The sequence below is a fragment of the Embiotoca jacksoni genome, unplaced genomic scaffold, assembly GCF_022577435.1.
Source record: "Embiotoca jacksoni isolate LCO1_2020_lvr unplaced genomic scaffold, fEmbJac1.0.p SCAF_25, whole genome shotgun sequence".
NCBI lineage: Eukaryota > Metazoa > Chordata > Actinopteri > Embiotocidae > Embiotoca > Embiotoca jacksoni.
The window spans coordinates 2,093,103-2,117,802 of NW_027185376.1; the positions used below are offsets into that span (position 1 = coordinate 2,093,103).

At 43.1% G+C, this 24,700-nt stretch overlaps 2 protein-coding genes across 2 annotated transcripts in view; both read left to right on the forward strand.

Moving 5' to 3' along the window:
• Positions 1 to 6,090, forward strand: part of malrd1 (MAM and LDL receptor class A domain containing 1) — a 51,294-nt gene extending 45,204 nt beyond the window's left edge. Inside the window, exons 28-33 of the mRNA XM_069159379.1 lie at positions 668 to 734; positions 3,509 to 3,600; positions 3,703 to 3,799; positions 3,895 to 3,949; positions 5,336 to 5,443; positions 5,541 to 6,090. Coding sequence (XP_069015480.1) covers positions 668 to 734; positions 3,509 to 3,600; positions 3,703 to 3,799; positions 3,895 to 3,949; positions 5,336 to 5,443; positions 5,541 to 5,597 — 476 coding nt within the window. The 3' untranslated portion in view covers positions 5,598 to 6,090. The remainder of the gene's footprint in view (positions 1 to 667; positions 735 to 3,508; positions 3,601 to 3,702; positions 3,800 to 3,894; positions 3,950 to 5,335; positions 5,444 to 5,540) is intronic.
• A 7,611-nt stretch (positions 6,091 to 13,701) lies between these two features.
• plxdc2b (plexin domain containing 2b) overlaps positions 13,702 to 24,700 on the forward strand; it is an 89,176-nt gene continuing 78,177 nt past the window's right edge. Inside the window, exon 1 of the mRNA XM_069159544.1 lies at positions 13,702 to 14,097. Within this exon, the coding sequence (XP_069015645.1) occupies positions 14,001 to 14,097 (97 nt within the window). The 5' untranslated portion in view covers positions 13,702 to 14,000. The remainder of the gene's footprint in view (positions 14,098 to 24,700) is intronic.

Sequence of the window (24,700 nt, forward strand, 5' to 3'; positions counted from 1 at the left end):
GTGTTTCAAGCATGACGATTATTTAACAGGGAACCCTGATAACCCTCCACCAACCTGTGGAGGCAAGAACGCATACATCACATGTATTAGGTGGAGGAAAAAATACCTACTAAGGGGCTTTAATGTACAGTACTGTGAAAAGGTGGTCGGCATTTTACATATATACATCCTTATCCATCGTGTCGTACTGTGAGCGACAGCGAGTCTCGACATACAGCGAGAGTCCTAAAAAAAAGCTATCTCCAGTGACAGGAAGAAGATCTCAACATCTTGGAGTCAGTCTGGGACTTCATAAAGAGACACTGAGACTGATTGAATCCACAGAAGAACTGTGGCACGTTCTCCACTATGTTTGGAACAACGTAGCTGCCATGTACCTTGAAAAACAGACACAAGTGTACCTCTGAGAAATGGTGCTGCTGTAAAGACAAAAGAATACTCCACTTTGCATGACATTAATGAAAAATTAAATACATTGCATGCCATTATTTTCAAAGCATCCTCATTTTACTTGTAGTGCCTAAAACCCTCACACAGCACTGCACATGTTGAGGTTAATGGATGAAGCTCAACAATGCACCGTCTCTCACGGCAACATAATTCACAGGTTTATTCTTCTATGTTTTATATATGTTGTGATGGTTCATTTCTTCTGCTTCACTCGCAGATTGCCCTCCGCTGTATTGCCTGGATCACGGCCCATGCCGTGTGGAGAGACACGGCCCCGTTTGCATGCAAGTCGAATCTCACCCAGACACGCACAAATACACATTCACAAGCGGACCAATGCACGCAACTACACACACAGTCACATGCACAAACAAAGATAAATATCATGTCTGTTCTTCCCACTCCCCCTTCCATCCTTTTATCTGTCTTTGTGAGATTTAAAACATGGAAATCCCATCAGTCTTGTTTCTTTCCGTGGAAAAGACACGCTCCGTGAAGCGTGTGGGAATCTGCTTATCCCCCGCGGATTAAACAGTGGTGGTTCTGCCTTCATTTATCCACCAGCACAGTGTTTCCTGGGAATCTCAGATGGATTCTCCTGGTCAATATTTAAACATGGTCTCCACTATTAATGCCCACAGTGAGTAGACCATAGAAAACTCATCAGCCTAACCTGCTGGCATCCCGCTGTCCTCATCCGAGACGGACACTACGCTCACTCTGTTGGAGTTTTTTTTAATTATTTTTTTTATTAATCTCATGAATCTAGTTGTCTGCATCGGCAGGTTGGAATGTCTGCAAGGAGATATTTCATTATAAAACTAAGAATGTAATTATGAGACTTGCTACTAGATCTGCTAACGTCACCAATGAATCCGCTCAGAGATTCACATTTCTCCGCTCTCGTGTCAGAAAGTTCAATTCTACCACAAAACAATGGATGTGAATTGTGCAGCAGGTGAAATAGATGTTCTCTAAAGTCACATAAGTCACTGCACAATGCACCAACAATGCAATCAGCGTCACATTGTTGATAATGCAATACTTTTAATGTCAAATTTAAATTAATTTGGTTTTTTTTTCTCGGCGACATCAAACGCATCTTTTCTCTAAATCCCTTGATCTGTGTTCTCCGATAAAAACGAGAAACCATATTATTATATTTATTCATTTTCTGTCTACATAGATGGCGAACTTGTTTCCACAGAGCCGATCAAGTCACTTAATTTTAAACCTTTTAAGCATGAAGATGTAACATCATCTTTCTATCACAGGCAGATGGTCATCCTGTTACACAACACGAGAGTTGCAGACTTTGAAAAACAACCCACATTAGCTTTACTGAGAAAGTATTTTTCTTATTTAACTTACAAACATGAACACGTCTTTCTCCTTCGCCATATCCTATCAAACAAGCTGCCAGATGTCAGTTTGCATGTTGGATATCACATTGAGAATATGTGTACTTGCATAAATAGTATTTTTTCAGACTTGTTAGATGCTGGTGTGGTCTTAGATTTTCAGTTCCACCAACAGGCTGTGTGCCCGTGACATGTGGGCAGCACTGCACATTTGTTTACTTAGTCTCTCGTTTCCCTGCCAGAGCTCAGCCTGCCAGCTGCTGTCAATCAAACACAGACATCAACATGGCCGTCCAGCCAGCAGAGAGGAAGAAGACCATTTCTTATATTTCCCCAAGGGCTTTTTTTCTTCTTTTGATTATGAAAACACGTAAAAAGAAATTACTTTGGTCTGTTGCTGTCACTGAAATAACACGTAAAAAGAAATTACTTTGGTCTGTTGCTGTCACTGAAATGCAGCCTCTCAATCCCTCCGTCAGCCTCCTCGTGTTTCGATTCCCCTTCCTATTCATCCCCGTGTCCAACATTCCCCAATGCAGCGCCGCCACCACTGCTTCCTCTCATTATGTAACAGGACTTTAGCACCACCAATTCACTGCTCAGTGTGGTATGGCGCTCCTGTAGCCGTCCCAGCATTGATAACAGCTGCAGCAGGACCAGAGGCCAGCAGTGGGAGGACACCTCTGCCTCAGTATTTGCATCACGTTCCTCCACTCTGCTGAGTGGGATCCACCGGGGAACCAGGCCAGGAACAGCCCACTGCCACGGCTAGACTGTCACACAATATGCACGCTGACCCCCTCTCCCCCTCTGAATGATAATGACACAGTCTGGCATCGCTGAGAGTTGTGTGTTTTGCGTTAGAAGGTCAATGTTGCTCAGAAATCAAGCTGATACTGAACAGATGTTGACTTGGAGCAGAGTCTCCGCTTGGAAGAAGAGGATCTTAGCTTCTTTCCCTGAGACGCAGCTCACCAGACCGGCAAAACTATTTGCAATTAGTCTTTGTTTCCATGCTCGATGTCCAGCAGATAAATCTTGCACCATGTGTCGAGATAATCTCGGTATGTGCACAGGTTTGACAGAGATTGTGCACTAATGGCCACTTTCTTTGTTTTATTTTGCGATTTTGTTTCACTTTTATGTTATTTATTTCTCTCAACAAATCCCATTAAAGGGAGTAGTTAATTTCCTCTTCCTGAAATAATGGAGTCACAAATATAGTTTATTGTTGTGGTTCAAAGGCTCAGTAATATCCTAACCAGCTGGGTAAAAATGTCTGCTGTGAAGGCCTTTCTCAAACTGGAGTAAATAGTGCATTTTTCAGGGACTATTTTCAGATGTGGATTAATACACATTTGTTGCTCTTGTGGGTATTTCAGGAAGCAGGACGTCTCTGTAAGACTGACTCAGAATAAACTGGAGTGTATTGTTCGTTTTGGGAAAACGGTTGATCTCAAAACGACACACAGGAGTAAGACCAGACTTGCTTGTTACTTCATTGTTTTGTTTTGTTTCTGGGATTCATTGACAAAATGAAAAACAGAACATCACCAGATGTGTACTGTAATAGAGTTTGTTCGTCGCCTTGTAAACCATTTTGCACTTGAAAGGCACTGTGCAAACATGTTTTGATTGAGCTGTGGTCCCAGCATTCACTTCACTTCTTTGCTCCGTGTCTTTGTGTCCGATCGCAGGTGTTCCCCGGGTTGGACAGGAAACCGTTGCCATGTGAGGGAGAAACCGTCCCTCTCCACCTCGTCACCCAAACCAGAGGACACACAGCTGGGTAGTAAAGAGAGCTCGCCTCTTTTAAACTGCCTCACTTGGGTTTAATTACTGTATCCTTGTTAATCTTCAAGGGAGAATTAAACGTCTCCCTCTTGTTTAGATGCCGTGTACGTCGGCATCGGCATCGGGTTGCTGCTGCTCGTAGCCGGATTCGCTGTCTGTTTCCTGGCTTTGTACAAGAAAATATGCCTCTTAATGTGAGTTCGAACAACAATAATAATGTCCCTACTGATCCTGCTTATCTCAATATACATGATGAAGGTGATGATGAGTGCGTTTTCTGGCTCCACAGAAAGCCCAGCCCGATGGACTTCGGGGTGATGCGTAACCCAGACTGGAGAGCAGAGGTCAGAGCACAGAAATGTCCTATCAATCATCGGCGAATTAATTTTGAGTAACATTAGGCTGCTCAGCAGGACAGGAATCATTTTTCTCCCATTCAACCCACATTTATTCAATAAGTGGATTTAACATTAGAGGAGGTCAGAAGGTGATCGCCGAGCCTCTCCGCTAAATTAGATTTCTGATTTAGAATTATTGATTTTGCAGTTCATGAGCGCCTCTGTAAATTAGTTTTTCTCCATATATACACACTGTAGTCTTCTGTGCAGCCACGTAATCTGATCAAATGCAGCAGCATGAACTTCAGCGCATGAAATAAGCAGGTTAATCAACAGTTTTTCTCATGCAGTCTGAACAGAAAGGCTACATGATGAGAGGCCTGTGAGACTGGGTGGCTTCCACTACTCTGGGCTTTATTACAGCACTCAGGTGCTGCTGTTATCGTCCTCCCACTGTGGGCTTTGTTTCCTGCACTTTTAATCTCCACTGTTATTCCTGCTGTCACACAGAGAGAGAGAGAGAGCGAGAGAGAGAGAGAGAGAGAGAGAGCGCAGGACATGATATAATCACAGCTACTCCATTTGGATAATGGTGTGTGTGTGTGTGTGTGTGTGTGTGTGTGTGTTCATGAGTGTGTATGTGTGTGGGGGGAAAAAAAATGACAAAATGAGTGAGATGTATGTCTAAGCACAAACACACGCACACATTTTTATCTGCATAAGTGTGTCATCAAAAATACAAGTGAGAGGGATGTTGAGAGCCACAACTGCCATGACTCTGATGATGGAGATTAGTGTGTGTGTGTGTGTGTGTGTGTGTGTGTGTGTGTGTGTGTGTGTGTGTGTGTGTGTGTGTGTGTGTGTGTGCGTGTGTTGTACTGACGAATTGCAGACTCATGATCTTTCATTAAAGATTATAACAGAATTACTGCATGTATTAATGCTAATAGTTGGAAACAGCTTATGCCGCAGTGATATAACACACACACACACACACACACACACACACACACACACACACACACACACACACACACACACACACACACACGTGGCATTTAAATGTATTTCAGTCCGTTCTATATCTGTATTGGCATGTCTCTGCATGTTTGCTTTTATGTGGCTGTCCCCGAGGATGCAGCTATAAATACGGAGGTGTAGGTGTGAACTTGTATCTCCACGACTCAGACACCTCCGCTTCAACACTTGTTTTAAAGAGCTGTGGTGATTAGTCCGACTCTGGTAGATGATATGTTTTATGAAGGTTAGAGGTGTAATTATGGATGCACAACGGGTCAATTTGATTTTAATTGCACCTGCATTTCATGCGCTCTCACACATTAAGGCTCATCTAATTTAAAAACCCATGTACATGATTGTCTTTCCGCTCAGCTCCCCTCCCCGGATGGAAGACCAGGTGGTTGTCCCGGCGTTAACCCCAGGAGGAGTGATGGTCCTGGGATTGCCATTAGCGTCTACCCCTGGAGGAGGGAGGTGGAGGTAAAGACTCTGTACTCAGGCTTTTGGCCTTTACTCTAATTATCTGTATAGAAGTCAGTGACGTGATGTATGTCTCTTTGTGTGTATTCGTCCAAAGCAGGGTTCGAAGTGGAGAGATGCCAAGCTGTCCTTCTCCAACCCATTGTACAAATAGCCCCGTGGTGCTAATGGTGCTGACTACAGGAGCTCTGAAGCAGAAAAACGATGGACTTTTACGGGTTCATTTCGAAAGCGGACTGAGAGATACAGATAGACAGGCAACATGGGGATAGAGAGCTGGGGGATGATGCAGAGCACAAGTGTGACCAGCCGGGACTCCAACTGGTGACTTTGAATGGTGCCAGCATGGTCTCCTTGATGGACTTTATGTATTAACATTAATGCAGTCGATCCGGTTTAAACTGTGTGTGTGCTCAATTGATGAGTCTGTCTTGACCTGATGAGGTGCCAAGTGGGGAGAAATGTGAAGATTGAAGATGGGATATTTTGCAAGAGGCATTTAAATGTCAGTTCTGATTAATAGCAATATTTTTTTAATTGACTTGATGTGATACTTTCATGTTAAAGTAGAAACCAAAAGCTGCTCGTCCGGGCTGCAGAAGAGCCCATGACTGTTGAATTATATAAATATCAATAACCTTAGGTTAAGTAACACTTAAAGAGGTGAACACTAATCTAGATTTATCTGCAGGAGCTCTCCTCTATACATACGCTGCCTTCTCGCTGAGACTTAGATGAGAGGATCAATACCACTCACATATTTGTCTTGCAAATATAAGGCTGCAGGCTCAGGGTGGTTAACTTAGCTTAGCATAAAGGTTGGAAACAGACTGGCTCAGTCCCAAGGTAGCAAAAAATGTCAAGTTGCAGTTTTATGGGTGTAATGTGTGGGACTATTTTTTGGGGTTATCCCCTGAATCTGTAATCTAACGTGCTGATGGCTTCATATTTATAGCACAGTTAGGAGTGTGGTATTGAGCTACTCTCCTAATTCTTGGCTAGAAAGTGTTGTCCCCTAAATCTTAAACATGTTTTGGTTTTTTTACAAAGTCAAAAAAAATCCAGGAAATTAAATTTGGAGACTTAATTCATCCAATATGGCAGTGTATAAATGAAATGCTGTAATACTCTCACTTTCAGAAATTGTGGGTGCCTTGTCATTGGTGATTAAAGGCTTTCTTTAGTGCTGGCAAAAGCAGAAAACATCCAGTTCACTGAATTGAAAGGCTTTGCCGAACACAAGGAGCCTCCAAAAAGAGTCCTGACTTCATTAGTGATCATTTTTAATCCTCACAAGTGCAAATAAGATAGCTTGCCTCCGTTTTATTTGCAAATTAAAATCCATTACAAGTCAGCGTCTTGCAGCTGCTCTGTGTGTGGTGTCTCGAATGGACTCTCGAAGTCTCCGTATCAACCAGCACAGGGCAGGTGGATCATAAACATACAGTTAAACAAGTCTGTTATAAATGTCACGAGTGTTCGGTTACGACTCTTTTCAGGTGTGTCGTTGCAAACACTCGTCCCAAATTCGACAACACGGTGATTAACAACAACTGAAACCAAGAAATACATTTTTAGACTTTAGATGACCACAATCTCCAGCGTCAGTACTGTTTAGCCTCGTTCTCCATCACTGCGGAGTCTTTGCTGAGTCTGTAGGTGGATTCTGTATCAGAGATTTATCAAAGGGTCACGGGATCAATTTCAGCCTTTGTGCTGCCCTCTTCTATTGTTTCTGCGCTGCCTCGCTGCCTTTTTATTCTGGCACACTGTTCTGCCCTTCAGAGCTAAAATAAAAAAAAGCAGCAACTACATATTTGGTCTGAAACTGAGTCAATGCTGGACTCTGAATTCGTGCCACGAGGTTGATAAAATAAACAACGCTTCGCCGTAAAAATGTTGAATTTTCATTTCAATAGTAGTTAATATTGTCACAGGTAACGTTAAAGCAGTAGAAATGGCTCTGTGAAGCTCAAGCTCAATGTACTTGCGGATTTTTCCTGTAATTGAAAAAAACATCTACTTGAGTGAACTAACGGGTCATTCGTTTTGTTATTCCATATCAACTTAAAAAGTTTAAACTGTAATTGAACAATATAGCTACTTAAATTTCAATTAAACCTCTAAATTAGCCTTTTTCTAAACGTATTCATGATGAACAGAAGGTCACTGTAACTCGAGCAACTGGCGGAGCAGAGTAGCTCAGAAAGGAACAACCTGAATCCATTCAGTTTGTCATGTAAATGTTCAATTAAGCAATCTTCTGATTAGTTATGTAGAAATGTTTGTGTTTCCAAGTTTATTTGCTCTATAAAGACTGAGAAAGATGGTAAATCTTTGTATTATTCACGTCCCTTGTTATTCGGCAGTATAAACATGATTAATAACTGCGAGGCCAACTGTCCTGAATCACCGCGAATCCCAGAAAACGCCGGCTCGGCCTTTTCGCCGCCTCGACGTCAATGTTTGTTTGTCTCGCCCCGCTGACATTTGACCTAACAAAACAACAATCAATGCCGTGCACAAAAACCCTTCCCCACTAACATGCAAGCACATGCTCACACAAACAATGCCACCTTCCACTCGCCTTGCCGAGCTTGCACACTCTCGCATGAGGGCCTGCTGACTGTGAATGTGCAGCCATCAATGTTTTGTGTCCTGGGCGAACGTCTCTCTGGTAGTTTCGTTATTCGTGCGGTTGAATAGCGCACAGGAGAGCTGCTCCACCCCGCCAGCCTTTGTCCTTGTGCTGTTGGTGAAGCAACGTTAGTCAGCTTTTCTCACCGGAGCCATTGTTGTCACAGTTTTGCTAATCACCGAGCGGAGTCCATCTAAAGGTCACTGTTTTATTTGTGCACCTCTCTGCTCCGAGAGGCCCCCCCGTCATAATAAACACTCCTGCGGAGTTCAAGCCATGACGGCCTTGAAGGACTCGTTCTGTCAAAATAACAGTTGACTCTTGCGACATTTGCATAACTATTCAGCCGTTTCCGAGCTCTCTCATCCTGAGCTGTCAGCCTGCTATCACAGCAGTCGGCCCAATTTCCTCTCTCCCTGCAGCTGAGGTTTGGGGTTACCCGACCAGCCAAGTTCGGTCAAGGTGAACCTTGCCCCCTTTTCCTCGTGGTGATAGCTTGGAATTGGTTCTCTCATCCTCTCTGGCTGAGCGCAGAGGAAAATATCTTCTTCTTATCCTCCATATTCAGTGAGAGTGGATGGCGATGAGCCCAGGAGGAAGTCCTCGGACTATTTGTCACTTATTTTCCAGATGCCTCCCGCCCCTTTATCTCTGCCTCTACAGATGGCCGAGGAGAGAAGACACTGCTGGGCTGCTTTCTGATTGGCTGATTGGTTTTGGGCTGTAAACCTGTTTTATCTACATCTTAACTGCCTCCTGTGGTGTAGAGTAAAGGTTCACTAGAACTGGAAAGATATTGTGAGGCGTGTTTTGTGCATCTTGTACAACTGGTTACACCCATTCTGATGTGTTGTAAATCTTGACCTGTCTCATGCTCTGCTGCGTTCCCTCATTGTACGCTGATGCTTTATTAGGTTTCTGTATACAAGACTGGGAAGCCAATATTTGATTAGATAGATAGATAGATAGATAGATAGATAGATAGATAGATAGATAGATAGATAGATAGATAGATAGATAGATAGATAGATAGATAGATAGATAGATAGATAGATAGATAGATAGATAGATAGATAGATAGATAGATAGATAGATAGATAGATAGCAAAAATATTTTTTTTTAAAATGCACAATATATACAATAAAATAGAATCATATTAATTAAATTAAAACTAACTAAACAATAGTGTAATAGTGCAATTTCATCAAATGTAGCAAAATTAACAAGATTTTTAACTTCTTCTTTTATTGTTTTCTTCATGAGATACACAAACAAGGTCTTAGAGTGTGATTGAGTGGAGAAAAATAGCCTCTGCAGATGGTGTATTCAGCTATGGACCGGAAGTCCAATAAATTACTCATGAGAACTTAATCAATATATGACCACTGGTGGCTAACCAACTAGTTTTCATACAAGTGAGGACTTTCTCAATGCTACTGTAGGCTTGTTGCCTTCTATTTAAATTGCTGTATTTATCTCTATATTCAGACTTGAGCTTGAACTGACCACACACTGTTCTGTTTAATTGGAAATGTTCAACAAATATTGAAAACAGTTCAGTGATGTGCGGGTGGTTTTATGGTCTGGGAAGCCAGCAGCAGGCACAAACACAAGAAAGGCAAACACGAGTTTAAATAGTTTCATTTTCCGCTTCGTGCTGCAGGTGCAGCTGTCATAATTTGTGTGATTGTGAGTTTCCTGTTATGCAGGTCCACCACTGCTGAATAAAATTGGGCAACATAAACCTTTTTCCATTTTCCAATTCAAGCGAAGCTAAATGATTGTGTGCTTTCAGGTCCCTGTTCATATTGCAGGCGAGTCGGAAAAGGTAAGAATGAGCAATGCTCTAATGGAAAGACCCAAACAGAGCGGAGATTGTTCTCCTCTGAGTTTTTGCTCTCTGACTGCCACACGGCCTCTTTGTTCTCTGTTTACGAAGTGGCCACGTATCATAAATGTTGCGGCGACCAGCAAGTGAACAAGTGGGACCCAACTCTAGGCGTGGGTGGAACATTTCCACTCGCCACCACCCTTAGTTCTCGAGGCCTTGATGTCCCTGGAAGTGTCATTTCATGATTTCGTCACAGACGTTTTGATGCTCTTTCAGGTTGCCCCGTGGAGGCCGAGTGCGGTGTGGTCGGCAGCCAAGCAAAAGTTCACGGCGTCTGTGATTGATCTGGATTTATGTCACAGTAGAAGGAGACTTGAGACAGAACAGGTTTAGTGAGATACTGAAAGAGGAAGGTTTCAGTGTGGTCATCTGAGGACTCGCCTGTCCTCTTTCTGCTGGAGTCGTGGAACAAGGTGATCAGAGGGGCAGACTGCCCGGAGAGCTGCGGCCGCTGAGTCTCGACCGCTGTGGGGATTGAACGGCTTGGTTAGAGCTGTGAGAGAGCGTGTGGAGCCTCGGGAGCTGAATCACATTGCGTCGTGATACTCGACTGCATCTGATTCAGAGAGATGTTTTACGGTTTAAACGGCCACACTGCACGTGTCAGCAATAATCTCCTTTTATGAGGGAATAGATCACTAAGCAGCATGTTGTATATTTCTATCTGTGTTTGCTCTGCAGACACTTGATATACGCCGCTGCGGCTGATGAAGAGGTGTGTGTTGATCGAATCATGCCGAGGGTGATTGGGATTTATGTGAGAAAGTGAACGTGTCACGATCGCGGACAGGGCTTCTCAGCAGATATTTATTCGAGTCTTATGATCATAACGATGTCTGCCAGAGCTATTTCAGAGGGAAGCGAAAGAAACACGTCAACACAGTGGCACACTCACTTCCTCTGTTTCTAAATTGTGGGATTTCATGAGTTTTCACACATCTCTGAACGCCTCATCCACAACACTCTGGTGCTCGGACAAATAACAGATTTAACCTTCAGGATCTTTCTGGATTTCAGCAACCAGTTGACAAATTTCCGATTCCTAAGGCTTTGCTATTTTTAATGTATGGTCTTTTCTTATCACCCGTCTGTAGGCATTTTAGGAAAAGCCAATCAAATTTTGCCCCATCTCAATCAGTCAATCATTCCACTGCTGTCAAATTTTAAATCTGTTCTTCTCTCTGCTGCTTACATACAGTGCCCACGACGAGCTCATCACAATCCTCTTCTCATCACGTCCAGATCTGCGGTTGCTGGAATCACCAAGCTACCCACTGTTTATCGTCATGTCTCCCTGTGCTGTTCTGTTCTCTCTTTGCTGTTCCCTCAACCCAACTGCTCGAGATAAATGGCCACCTGTCCTTGAGCCTGGTTCTGTCTGAGGTGTTCTCCTGTTAAAAGGGAGTTTTTCCTTCCAAATGATGGCGGTTATTCTTCCTATTAAAATAGAGGGGTTTTTTTTCCTTCCAGCTGTCGCTCATGTAGGAATTGTTAAATTCTTGGGTTCTTCTCTATTATGTGTAAGCTCTATGTCTATGTAAGGACCTTACGGTCTCATTTGCGAACTGGCACTATGTAAATTGAATTCATCAGATCAGCACCACCACCAGTTTTTAAATGTTTCCATCCCCAGTCATCTTATTTAAACCATTTAACAGTTGACTTTGTTTTACATGTGTGTCTAAAACATGTTTGGAAAGAAAGAGAAAACTGAACATTCACCATCGCCCTATACATTTTACTGATCCTGGCACAAAGCAGCAGTTTCATGTATTTCGTGCCGAAACAGACTCCCATCCTACAACAGCTGCACCCGCTTTGTTGGCAGTCAACACTGTAAAGATAATGGGATGGATGAATCTGAGTGACCAGTGAAGATATTCAAGGTAATGACTAATCACTGCCAAAGCAATGGAGGTGATTGTTATTTATTGATTTTTTTTTTTTTATTGTTCCGCTGAGAGACACTTCAAGGATACTTGTGATTTCAGACTGTGATGACTTAAATTTTTCTTTATCCACTAATATCCATTCAGCACAGGAAAACTACTTTAAATGTTCAAAATGCTGCCAAGTAAATTATAAAAGGAGTCCTTTATGCAAGAGTTTCTTCTCTATATTAAGCTTTTCCATGGCTGTGGTGCAGCTTCTACATTCCCACAGTGAGTGTCTTAATTGGAACAAGCATGCGGTCCCAAGTTATCCTTCCTGAGCAAAACGAGCGCCAACCAAGCAACGAGAAAGAAAAAGTATATGGTGAGCTGTCCCGAGTGCAGAGCGAGAAAGAGAGAGAGAGAGAGCTGCCTCGGAAAAAAGAAAGGAAATGTTCCCTCACGAGAGCTTTCCAAGTTCCTACCCTTCAATGTCTGACTGCTTCTGAGAGAAGTGAAAACACACGATCAAGAGAGGGAACATCATCAGACATTTTCTGGTCATTCAAGTCTGGATTTAAGTTCAGGATTTTGTCACCATTAGAACGGGACTATATCCTGCTTTATATCCATCCATTAATCCAAATATTTTGGTTTAGGTGTTTGAGATTCTGCAGTTTCTTTAACATCCCAGAAAACATTATTAACATGGTTTTAATGGCTCAATACTTCATTAATCTTCCCTGATTTAATGAGAGCTGCTTATTGACAGAAAAAGAAGAGCCCAACTGTGAAACATGGATTCTGAAATGTTCTGTAGCTCTTATTGATATTGATAGTTGCCTACTTTTTTTTTTTTTTTTTACAAATCACTACCTTCTCAAATCCCAAATGAGTTTGTGCAGATTTCTGTTTTTGGTGTTTTAACAGCTTCTTCATGCAGAGATTTAACATGGACTTTGACCTCTTCAGGATCCAACTGACCCCAAATTTAAGTGACATCACTGTGTCATTCCACAATATACAGTAGGTGTTCATGCATAGCTTGTCTTTTTTTACACACAACTTACTTTTCCATTTAAATATTAATTTTCTTTTCTTCAGACACGTCTGAAGAAAAGAAAATCAATATTTATAAAGTAAGTTGTGTTCTGCAATTATTTTTGACTTTTTCACACAGGGCAGCAAAGTAGAGCCAAAGTCAAGACAACACAACGGTTAATATCATGATCTACCTCACACCTGAAGAGGGCGCTCTCACAATTCAATCACCTGACTACAGAATAGGTGAGACGGGACAGAACTTTAATCTACAAATCTTTATTTTCAGACAGTCAGGAAAATAAGAGAGATATTAACTTGAAGCAAAACTGAAAAACGGCACCTTATCCTAACTTTAAATAGCTCCGATACAACCTATACCTCTCGTATAGTTAATAATATACCCCTTATAAAATAAAAACAAAACCCTCTGCTGGTGAAAGCGTCTCTTTTGTCTGCTGGCAAACAGTCACAACAGCAGCTCCTGAGGCTCCAAAAGCCTCCCTGCTGCCAACATCTTCCCACATCACTCAAACGTTGCATGTCAGACAAGGTACCCAATGTATATCCCAATGCAGAAAACCGACAGCTTTGTGTGTTTGCCTCCTCTGGTTCACACGGAGCATCAAGCAGAAGAAGCGGAGTCATTGGCTCCGAGGAGTTGATGACGGGGAGAGAGCGCACTGTCTTCTCCAGGAGCGCATCAGCCTCTCTCTCTCTCTCTCTCTCTCTCTCTCTCTCTCTCTCTCTCTCTCGCTCTCTCCCACACTCACACACACACACACACACACACACTGCACCTCCGTCCAGTGGGATGAGACCACAGTGCGAGGCTGAGATGCGCCTTCATGCGGTGAACTTTTTCTTTTTCTCGTTTTAATTTGGTTTATTTTGGAGAGGCGGAGAGCGCGTTTGCTGCCCAGGAGCGCGCAGTGTGGCACACGCTGGAACAAACAAACAAACAAAAAAAAACACAGCTCAGTGCAGCGCAGGCAGGTTTCCCTTTTAAAAGCAGCAGGAGAGTTACGGAGTCCACCAGTGTCGGTGCAGGAGAAAGACGGACTCTTGAAAGCCACCGGGATACTGAGGAGCATTCAAGCAACTGAACTTTGGATATGGCGACCGCGAAGACGTTCGACCTTCTCGTTGGAGTTGTTTTAGTTTTGCAGTGTGTGGGGAATGTGCGAGACGAGGAGATCGCCGCCAGTGACGGTAAGGAAATGGCACCTTACAGCATTAAGCAGACCTGTTAAGATCTGCGTCTTAACGAGTCAAGTTCGTGCAGAAGTCCGTGTGCAAACACAGGTGGAGTGCTGGTGTGCAGAATTCTGCATGAGGATGACTGTGTTTTATGCTCAGATTGCATTGTTTGTTGCAGCTGCAGGAATCCCGTATTTGTCAGGTTTGAATAGAAGCAGAGGATGTGAGCGTGCAGGAAGAAGAGTGGACACACTCCCGGAGGCTGTTTCTCTTTTTTAGTTTAAGAAATCTGATTGAAGAAAGCTGCCTTAACACACTAATTTACTCTCTTTTGTCTACATCAAACACTTGTTTTCATTCTAATCATCATATTTTCACAACAACAAGGTTCACTTGATTGCTTTGCTTTTTCTCATATTTGCTCAAGCAATGCCTTCAGGCTGAGCTGATTATTAACGTATACAGTAATTTGCAGTCAAGGAAAGGATCCAGTTCAGCATGGTGCAAAGTCAGATTTTCCTCTTATTATTCTTCCTTCTGTAACCTGCAACATGCTGTTGGATGGCAGTGTCACACATCTGCAACTTCAACATCTGTGCAGGTGCTTTCTTTGCTGGATAGCTGCATGTTCAGTCCTTCTTGATGTCCTTGGACTGTAAAATACAGTCCAAATGGGAAAATGAAGACTCCAGTATGAACAATATACCTACTGTAAAGCGAGAGCACCTAAAAATCCCCCACCTCACCCCAACCCTTAATCTCAAATCTCGTCCATCCCACATCAGCTCGCCCTCAGACAGACGGCGGAATCAGTTCATGCCAGAATCGTTTCTTTTCACACAGGCGGGCTCTTGTTTCCCAGGGCTTTTATTGCTGGCAGCAAATTTTCATCACGTATCAGATAGTGGTTGGAGAAATGTCTGTCTGCTGACAGTGACTGGAAATTGAACTCGCATGTGTGTGAGTGCAGACCACAGTTACAGGAATGTATAGCTCTGATTTGGGAGAGAGAGAGAGATGCTGTCAGATGTGTGTGTGACCGTTTGCACACAGGCACAAACACACATCCTTTTCACACAGTCACACAGTCACACTTAGCCCTTATTCATGAATTCAATCAATCTCCGGGACTGTGCTGCGCTCCGGCTCATTTGGCATCAGTGCTTGTTTTAAAACTGATATACAACCTGGAATTAATTTTTTTTTTCTCCTGGGAAAACTACCAGATTAAAGCCTGTTTTGGGAGATTACAAGATTAAGGAAATCTCCACAACACCAGCAAAAAAAAAAAAGTAGGAAGAGAGGAAAAGAGGACCCTTTCCCCTCAATGTGCTTCATCAATCCATCTCCCGCTCGAGCCGGACACAGTCTGTATGTAGGACAGTATTTTTAGACATTTTGGGTGAGGTGCTTCCCCGGTCGTTGACTGACCTCAACTCTTGTGCTGCTGGAAGGAGCAGCCCCGGTCATTCCTCAGAGAGGCCTGTATTAATAGAGCGCAGGTGAGCTCCTCCACTCTCTGGCCGTCCGCTGGGAAGATATAATGCGCCTTTCACCAGCAGAAAAGATTTCAGGTCCTCTGAAAGTGTCTCAGCAGTCGAGCCCGAGATGTGAGGACGCACTGGAGCATTCACGTTCCCTTCTTAGATTTATTAGTTAGCTGAGCTGAGGAGCACATCTGGGCGAAATTACACAACATCCTGTAGGCTTAGTGCGTCCATTTCTTCTTTTTTTTTTTTTTTTTAATTTATCTAATTTTGTTTTCAAGCTTTCAGTCTGTGGCTCTGTGATGTTCACCCCGTGACACACGCAGCAGTGGCACTCTCACAAAAATGGGTCTGATTTTGGGGTTAATTTGCACTGTTGGAGCTTTTTTCCTTTAGAGTGGAAAAATAGAGATGTTCCACTTGAGTCTGGAGTGTGTCTGATAGTGGAATAAGAAGGGAGAGCGTGAGAGAGAGAGTCTTGCCTCATGTAATGATGTGGTCTGATTTAAAAGCTCGTGCTCAAGGCTGTTAATGTGCTAAGATTGCGGTTGTGTGTGGAATCTCATTTCGTTGTGGATGCTGGGAGTTTGGAGTTTATTTTTTACGGGCTCGGGGAGGTTGACAGAGGGTTAAACCGCTCGCTGGGCTGCAGCGATGTGGACGTCTCCAGCTCCAACGCGCTGCTCCTCGTCCATCATGCTGCCAGCAGCTGCCCCTGCAATCATGCAAACACACACCCGGAGGCACACGGGCACGTGAGCTGCAGAGAAACATGCAGAGACGGTCTCTCACAGAGTTCGTGATAGGTGGGTTGGACTCACTTTTATGTTGGTGAACTACCTGCATTCATCGAGCTCTACAGCCGGCAGATCTCTTATTGTTGTCCTTTTTTAACGGTCTCTCTCTCTAGTGAGTCTCGTTTCTTTCTCTCTTGACACTACAGGTCTCTGCACTGATGACATGGATGAATTTTTGCTGTCTCTGCATCATCGGGTTCCTCACCGTCCACCTGTTTAATGCACATTTTTAATTTGCATTTAGAATGAGGGGAAACACCACAAATATGTGGAAAAGGCGAACTACTACGAGAAGGCTGAGGTGCATCGAGGGAAACAAAATGCAGTGGAGTAAATCATGAAGTACATGAAGTAGAAACTTTAACGTTTTAAGACCTGTGCACATATGTGCCATATTTCTGACCCGTTTTCCACATCGTATTTGTTGGTTTGAGTTTTGACTTGGGCTTTTTTAATGGAGTCATCTTAGTGCGCCCTCTTCTTCTCCTGCTATGTCTGAGTGGAACTGGACAATTGGCACCAGTAGCTGTTTACCAACTCCTGATAGTCTCACAACACAACTAGATGCAGATGCAAATTCTTTTTCTTTTGCTGGTTTACAGGAATTCGGTTACATTTGTGCAATAATTGAATGGAAACCTGTGTTTCCATGACAAACACTGCCCCGTTTCTCTCTTGTGGTTTTAATGCTCTGTAGATGATTCTCAGCATACAAAATGGGAGGTCCAGCTCGGTCTCCTACAGTGAGGAGACTGTATGTAAGCCTTCTTGGAATCTCACCCCCGCCGTTCCTCCCCCATCTCTCCCTCTTTCTGACATTGCACATTTCAGAACGGACAGAATGAGCTAGCTTCTTTATTGGCCCTCTGAATGACCTGCTGAAAGGAGCTGCCATGAATGGATGACGGGGGGTGGGGTGGTATGAGGGGGTGACAGACAGGGAGGGGTGGCGGCTCGGCTTATTGTGCTGCCCTGTATGCGGCAACAGCAGGCCATGCCATATCGTCCCCCCCTTACCAGCATGCAACAGCAGCACCAGGTTCCTGCATTAGTCACGCCTGGCCCTCGGCGCTCCGCTCCCCGCCCCCTTTTAGTCCGGGAAGAAGCTCAGCCTGTCGGCTTGAGAGGGCCGGAGCGGCACACCGAGTTCAATAGGCTCAGAAACAAAGAGCAAAGGAGGCCACTAGTTAATGAAGCCCAGTGCAGTTAAGCTCCTCTTTAGGCTTTCTCTTATTGTCTTTCATGTGGTTCAAAAGCTCCTTCACCTCCAATTGTTGCAGCGCTCTGCTTGAGTTATCACGACTTGGAGGAGCAGTAACCACTCGCTGGCATCTTCTCCTCCATTGAGATTTGTTTAGTTAAATCGGAGCAGCACATTTATGTCCAAAACCATGTCTGTCAAGCCCGTTTGGAAAGGTCAGAGGCAGGAGCAGGAGACCTGTGATGGTTAGAGCAATGAGGATCTGGATGTCAGTGGTTCAGTGAAGGATGACGAGCATTTTCCATTCATGATAAACATCCCCTCCCCTCCACAGACGAATCCAAATCTGCCAGTAGACCACAGTCAGGCTGTTATCTGCTCCTCCCGTTGACGCTGCTGAGGGATGCTGCCATAGCGGAGATGCTAGATAATCAGCTGAGGAGTGGAGCGAGTAAAATCATTTTCATTTTTGGATGGAGGAGCTGTTTTCTTTTGCGTGGCTGGGAAAATTTGAGAGGATAACGAAGAGAGGGAGGAGTCTCAGAAAACACAGCAGCTTTTCCTCTTTGCTGACCTTCACAGTGTAAGAGGAGACGATTACAGTAGAATATAAACAAATATACGACACTCTACAGTGTAATAAGTGAAGTGAGGAAAAATAAATAGTGGGGAAATTGTTCTATAGAGCACTTTTTAATGTGGTTTTTTTTTTTAATTAATTTATTAGTATTTGTTTTATACAAATGAATCAAAAAGATTCTAAAAATCATGCAAAATGATTGTAGTCGGCTAAAATAATCAGGATCAGGTGAATATGTAATTATTGTGGCAGGCCAAAGCGGCTACCAACGGTGATGTCACCCGCTGGTTTGTGAACATCTGTCATGAGTTTGGATTTTGGCTGTTGCCATCTTGCTTGTTTGGAGTAGTTTGGAGCCAGAAGTGACCATATTTGGTCGAGCTGGGAGGAGCCAGCAGTGGATCTGATTCGATCTGATTGGAAACCTGACAACATCACATCCCACCCACCAATAGCAGAAACCTGACTGCACCACAGGCCTGTCAATCAAACAGACATTCCCCCAAACACACAGCTTTTTGAAGTCTATTTTCTAATTAATGACGGGATCATTTTCAGTGAGCCACCAGAAAACTAATAAGAAGGAATGACTTTAGCTAATGATATGATAATGACTTTTGGAAAAAAAATTATTGGCTTTGTATTTTATGAGAGAAGTTGAATGGGAGTCTATGGAGCTGTAGGCTTTTTTTTTTTTTTAACCACCTCTAGTGGTCCTCGGCGGTATTGCAGTTAATGGTGCTTCGTCATTGGCTTCATTTTTCAGACCTGGAAGCTACGTCCACTTTTATATACAGTCAATAGAAAGGCCGTGCTGGGACCGGGGACCATTGTACTCAGGCAGGTACAGATTAATGGTAGCTGATGTGGAAGCGCCTTCTGTTTCTCCAACTGAATTAGACTGTAGCTGCACAAGAAAAAGATCCGTGTACATGGAAAATATCCATATGAATAAGACCAACACACCATAAAGTGCAACACTGACCATCCCTTCATATTGTGGAAGTTTTTTAGTGAGCATTTTTCCTCTGAAGTTAATCTGGCTTGTGTTAATACCATTCACATGTACAATGTTTCCACTTTTCTGCTGTATGCTGAGGACCGCTGGAGTGTTGAGTTATTGGTGAACATATTCTTTTAGTTTGGCTGATTTGATGTTTATGCAGGATCTTTTGAGTGACTCATTAAACCACAGCAGGTCTTAGAGGGGTTACATACCGGCACTAATAAGCCCGATACACACCAGTAAATGACTCCTTTTTAAAGGCAGTAACTTCAGGTTCACAGTGCTGAATTTCAGGTTTTATACAGGATAAAATGGCTTTCTGGCTGTCATTCAGCTAGAAGTCTGTAACATGAGTCCCTGTTGGCTAATATCTGGTAAAACATCTGAAAGAAGTAATGATGTGAAACCCAGATGTGTGATTTCATACTTGATACTTGGTGGACCCGTTAGAGATGCATTTAGTCCTTTTATTTGTCTAATAGGAATAAGACATACAAAAATTAATTGCAGGTGTTACGGCATGAGGAAATAGATAGATATATAATAGTTTTCATGACATAGAAAACGTGGATTTCTTTTTCTTCTTTTTTTTTAACCTCCATCTGGGTCATTCTTTTCCACATATAGACCCCAGCAGGTGCCCGTTCTGTAGCTGTGCATCAAAACACAAACCAGCTTCCCCCAATGTGACAATTATCTATGGTCCCTGCCACTTTCTCCTGCGGTGCCTGCACCGAAATGATGGAAGGAATCAGAAGATTTGATGCGCTCACTGAGGAAAGTTGAAAGAAGTGAGTCTGCAAAGGGAAACAAAGTGTTGCATGCTTTGCTATCGCGAAGGAGAGAAGACAGCGTGGTGTTTTCAGGCCGTCCAGGCATGCTGAAAGAAGATAAAGTGTCTGCCCGCCGGAGGAGCCTGTCACCCCACATTGCAGCAGGCTTCATATCCTAAACCCAGCAGGAGCGCCGCCTTGGCATTGTCCCACAAAGCCAAGTGTCACTCACGGGTTTTATGGCATGCTGCTACATGCCTTTGCCTCTCACACGATGTATATGTGTCTGCCTCTGTCAGCCACCGTGCAGCAGTTTCCACCGTTGTCTGCTTTCTTTTATTCTTTATTTTTGAAAATGCAGACAGGGGCTAGTAAAGTACATCAAGGATAGGATCAGCTTGTTGCTGTTCGGGCTAGGTTTCAAACCGCAATACTTTTTGGGTCTAGACTGAAATTTGGTACCGATGGCTTGGTCAGATTCTTTGTCTTGTTTACTCAGGTTTCAAGGACTGGCGGAAACATTTCAGAGGTTTATCTTCTTTTGTTAAAATAAACTCTTTTCTCTTGGAAATCACGTTATGAGTAAGAATTGCTTTGGTTCTGGTGCCAAAAATTCTGTCTTGTATTGGCACCAGTTGACCTATTTAATTTTTAGATTTTCACTAAACCTCGAACTGGGAACGGCATGCTTGTCAATTGGATCTGTCATTATAATGAAACAGCTTCCAGAGTGATACTCTGCATATAAAGAGCCAGGATTCTTTCTGAAACCAAAACAAACCAGATACAAAATAAAGTGCACAGGATTGAATAATGCATGTGCCTCTTGTAACATAAGCAATTAACGGTAGAAACATTAAGGGTGGCTAAGTTTAGCTAACGGTCAAACCTGAAGTCAGAATTTGTGATTGATTTCGGTGCCTTTTTGAGGTCGATTGTGTCGGCAAAATGCAAAACACTCTCATTGTTATTCATGTGTGCAATCAAATTTAACTCAACGTCAAACCCAAGCTTAGACTGACCTGCTCCTTGGTCTGTTTATCATGTTAATAGCATGCTCAATCCAAAACCCATCAATTACAGTTTTATAACATGCAGTCGGTTGCTCCCGCCTCTAAAAGCTGCCCGGTGTAGCATGTAGCCTTTGCAACGATTAGCCTGTTATCGCTGTACACACTTGAGTATGTTCAAACGATGTTTTGAACTGCGCCAAGCGACTCCTCGCAGACATTTCCCTGCTGCAGGTCCAATGGCGTTGCCTTTGTTACTCTGCCCGGAAAGTGTCTTAACGTCCCCTGTCCAGAAGTTTCTCTTTTCCCACCAAACTCGTCCTGACAAGGAACAAGTATGCCCCGCAGCAACTGCTTTTCATAGTGCAACACAGACTCCGACGGGCCAGAGACTTTTTGGGTGAAATGAAAAGGTTTACAGTCACCAGTGTATTTCTGTGCGAGAAGACAAAGGCTTTGATGACAGCATCAAAGTTGTTTTCCGTTTGCCACATCGCATCAGTAATATATAGACTGAACGATTGGTTCAGGATGTGGAAACTGTTTTTTTTTCCCTGTTGTCATTTGCTTTTCTGGTGAACACACTGTTCCATATACTTGACGGCATGTTGTGGCCGGTTGAAAACAGTCAATTCATATCTTGAAACAAAAAACACCACAGACATTCACATTGACTCAGATTTATGGGCCCTGCAGCCTCCAGGAATTAAAAGTGGACATCGTCATCTGTCATCGTAGATGCTGGAAAGAAGTGTCAACACTGAAGTCAACATTACGACTTGTTTTGGTTATTCCCTCCTCGAGTGAGTCATGAAGATTCAACACAGTCACTTTTGTAACACATCTGTAAAGCTTTTCTGATGGCTGTTCATCACTTGACCCTTCATGAATCAGGACTGCCAGGAATGGGAGGATAAAGGAGTCCTCCCGGAAGCCAGCAGAGGTTTTTGGAGGTCAGGGTGATTTTTGTTTTGGAGCACACAGTCTTAGACTTGTTCCGGAGTCTCCCAGCTGTCCAACCTCCTAACTTTGCACTGAGCTCATCCTGAAGCTGTAAACAGCAGGCCACTTGGCCGGTCCTTTATAATGGGAGTAACTGCAGATTTCCATCCATGTCCTTTTTAGATTTTCATCCTCAGACCTTGTAAACAAATAGCACCACGTAAGCAGCACCAAGCATGTGAAGATTGTATTTTCCCCCAAAATCCCCATCAGATGACGCCCACCTACCTTTCCAAATATGCATATTATCAACTGTCCATCCCAATATACATATAAATTAGGGTCAACGAGGTCCTATACCAAATATACACACAATATGTTGAGCTCATACAATAGTAACATACTTAAACCACCAAATGTTCTGGAAAATAAGTTTAAATGTACAAATCTGACCACTGTTTACAACTTTTTCTATTCTTACTTGTTCCAACACATTTGACGATACAAGCTTGATTAAGCAAAAAGTGAGCCGAACCAAAAGGACAAAAATAAATTAAAAAAATCAAGTGTTTCTGATAAATTAGGTTTAGTTTGTGCCAGGTGTTCAGGTTTCTGTCTCCTCGCCAATGCTCTGAGAGCTCAGCCCCGAGCCAGGAACAAAGGCTCGCTTTGAGTCTTTGTGGTGATGAAGTGCAAGGTGGAAGAGCTGCCTTTGTGTGTGTGCACCGTGAGTCGGAGAAACTGGGAGAGACGAGTAACACTTCTCATGCTCTGCCCAGGTAACTAGACACTTTCTGGTCTTAATCCAGTCGTCTGTCCTGAAATGACTGTGGGAATTAATTGTGTTTTCTTGTACAGTCTTGCAAGAAGCGAGCGTCCTGGTATCAGTGGAGGTCTGGGTGTGGTGAAGTGTACACGGTATGACCCAGAAGGCAACAGCACATGAATTTAATGGCCACAATAGATCAAAGTCCTTGGTTTGGCTTCGCAAGCACTAAATTGACTGGGCTGTGAGCCTCAGTCTGACTGCTCTATTAAACACAGGTATTTGTTACGTAAACCTGAGTATGAATATGCCTCAGAATATTTAGCTTTTTCTTGTCCTTTTTACTTTGAGGGAAAAAAGGACAGTGCTTTTGCAGGAGGAGAAAGTGGGAGGGCGGCTCTCAATAATTCCCCCCCTCTGAGCTGATAGGTCTTTGGTCTCGTCTCTAAATGTGCAGTATTTGCTCACTGAGTGTCACTGAGAGCGAATGCGCTTCAGATTTGGGCCAGTCCTGCTGAAGTACTCTGTCACCCCTCTAAGACTGTTAAGCTGCTCTGCTTTAGAAATGCATTACTAGGCAACACAGTAGTGCAGTTGTCAGCGGTGTCGTCTCACAGTCTAAAGGTCCGTGGTTCGATACCCGCCTGGGACTTTCTATGTGGAATTTACATGTTCCTGCATAACTAATAACCTAAAAGTAAAATATGTCGTCCAGAAATGCATTACTATTTCCAGCAGCAATGTGTCTATTAAAATGAGAAAATATATTCATGTTAGGCTGCTAACAATGTCCTGTCCACAGAAAGTGATATACAACCTTTGTTATGGCGGGATTCTTAGACAGAAGCACGAACCGCATCATAAAGCAGTAATTGACTCCCATTTAAAACCCTTTGTCTCCTGTGCCCCTGAATTCACTAATTAGATGGAAAGTCAATTAGTGTGAGCAGTTTAATTATGAATATGTTATTCATACCACTGCACAAAGGAAATAAATGTGCCTTTCTCTCAAACAGGTGGGGGTGAAACCCTCCAATCAGTATGAGTGACAGTAAAAGATTAGCATTCACCCACGGGGTCATAAAAGTATAGAGGCCCCGAGATGCAAAAACAACAGCACTGGACAAAACGCTACAAAAAAAAAACAATAGATATAAAAACAACAGTTTGGGAAATGGAACAATAAAAACAACATTTCAGAAAACACATTTTAGAAAAAAACAAAATGAAATACAAAACATTTCAGAAAGTGCAACATTTTATAAAACAAAGCAATGAAACAAAAAAAACAGAATTTTAGAATTTTTTACGTCATTTTTTCTGTTATTTTTTGTATTATAATTTTTTATTGCGTCTTGTTACTGTCATTGGGCTTTGCACCTCTGCGCCTCCGTATGAAAGGTAAAATAGAAAAAAAAAAAGTATTTTCTCTGCATATCCAGCCTTATTTTGGTGTTACTGTCTGACCTAGCGCTAGTGTTGAGAGGTTTATCATCGCACTGGTGTCCTACAGCCACCAAAAGCATTTATGTGTCTCGGCTTGAGGAGGTCCAGCTATTGATTAAATGTCTGGCCGGTCCCTATTCACCTGACGGCCTCTGGTCTCGCCAACACAGGAATTATTCAAGGTGCCAACACACTTTGCATCATTGCAACTTAGACTTGCTCGCTGCCAACCCAACTTCATCGAAACACATTTATTTAAAGTCATAAATAAAGAGGTGTGGAGATGTAATTTGACATCAGTGATGCCATAAATATTCTATCTGCTTTGTTTTTGACTTGATCAAATGAAAGACCTGCTTTCCAGCACACATGGGGGTCAAATATGAAATGCCCTCTCTCCAGAGAGCTGCCAAACTAGAGATATATGCCCTGAAAATCCCATCTATCGACAAGGAGCCAAAATTGAAAATGAGAGGTGGTGAAATGAATATAAATGAGTTATTTGATGTCCTTCTTTGCCACAAGCCTGCCCCAAATGGCTGGCAGACATGCAGATTTTCTTTTGAAGGCCTCCACCCGATAGGCAGCTCTTCAGTAATCTATCATT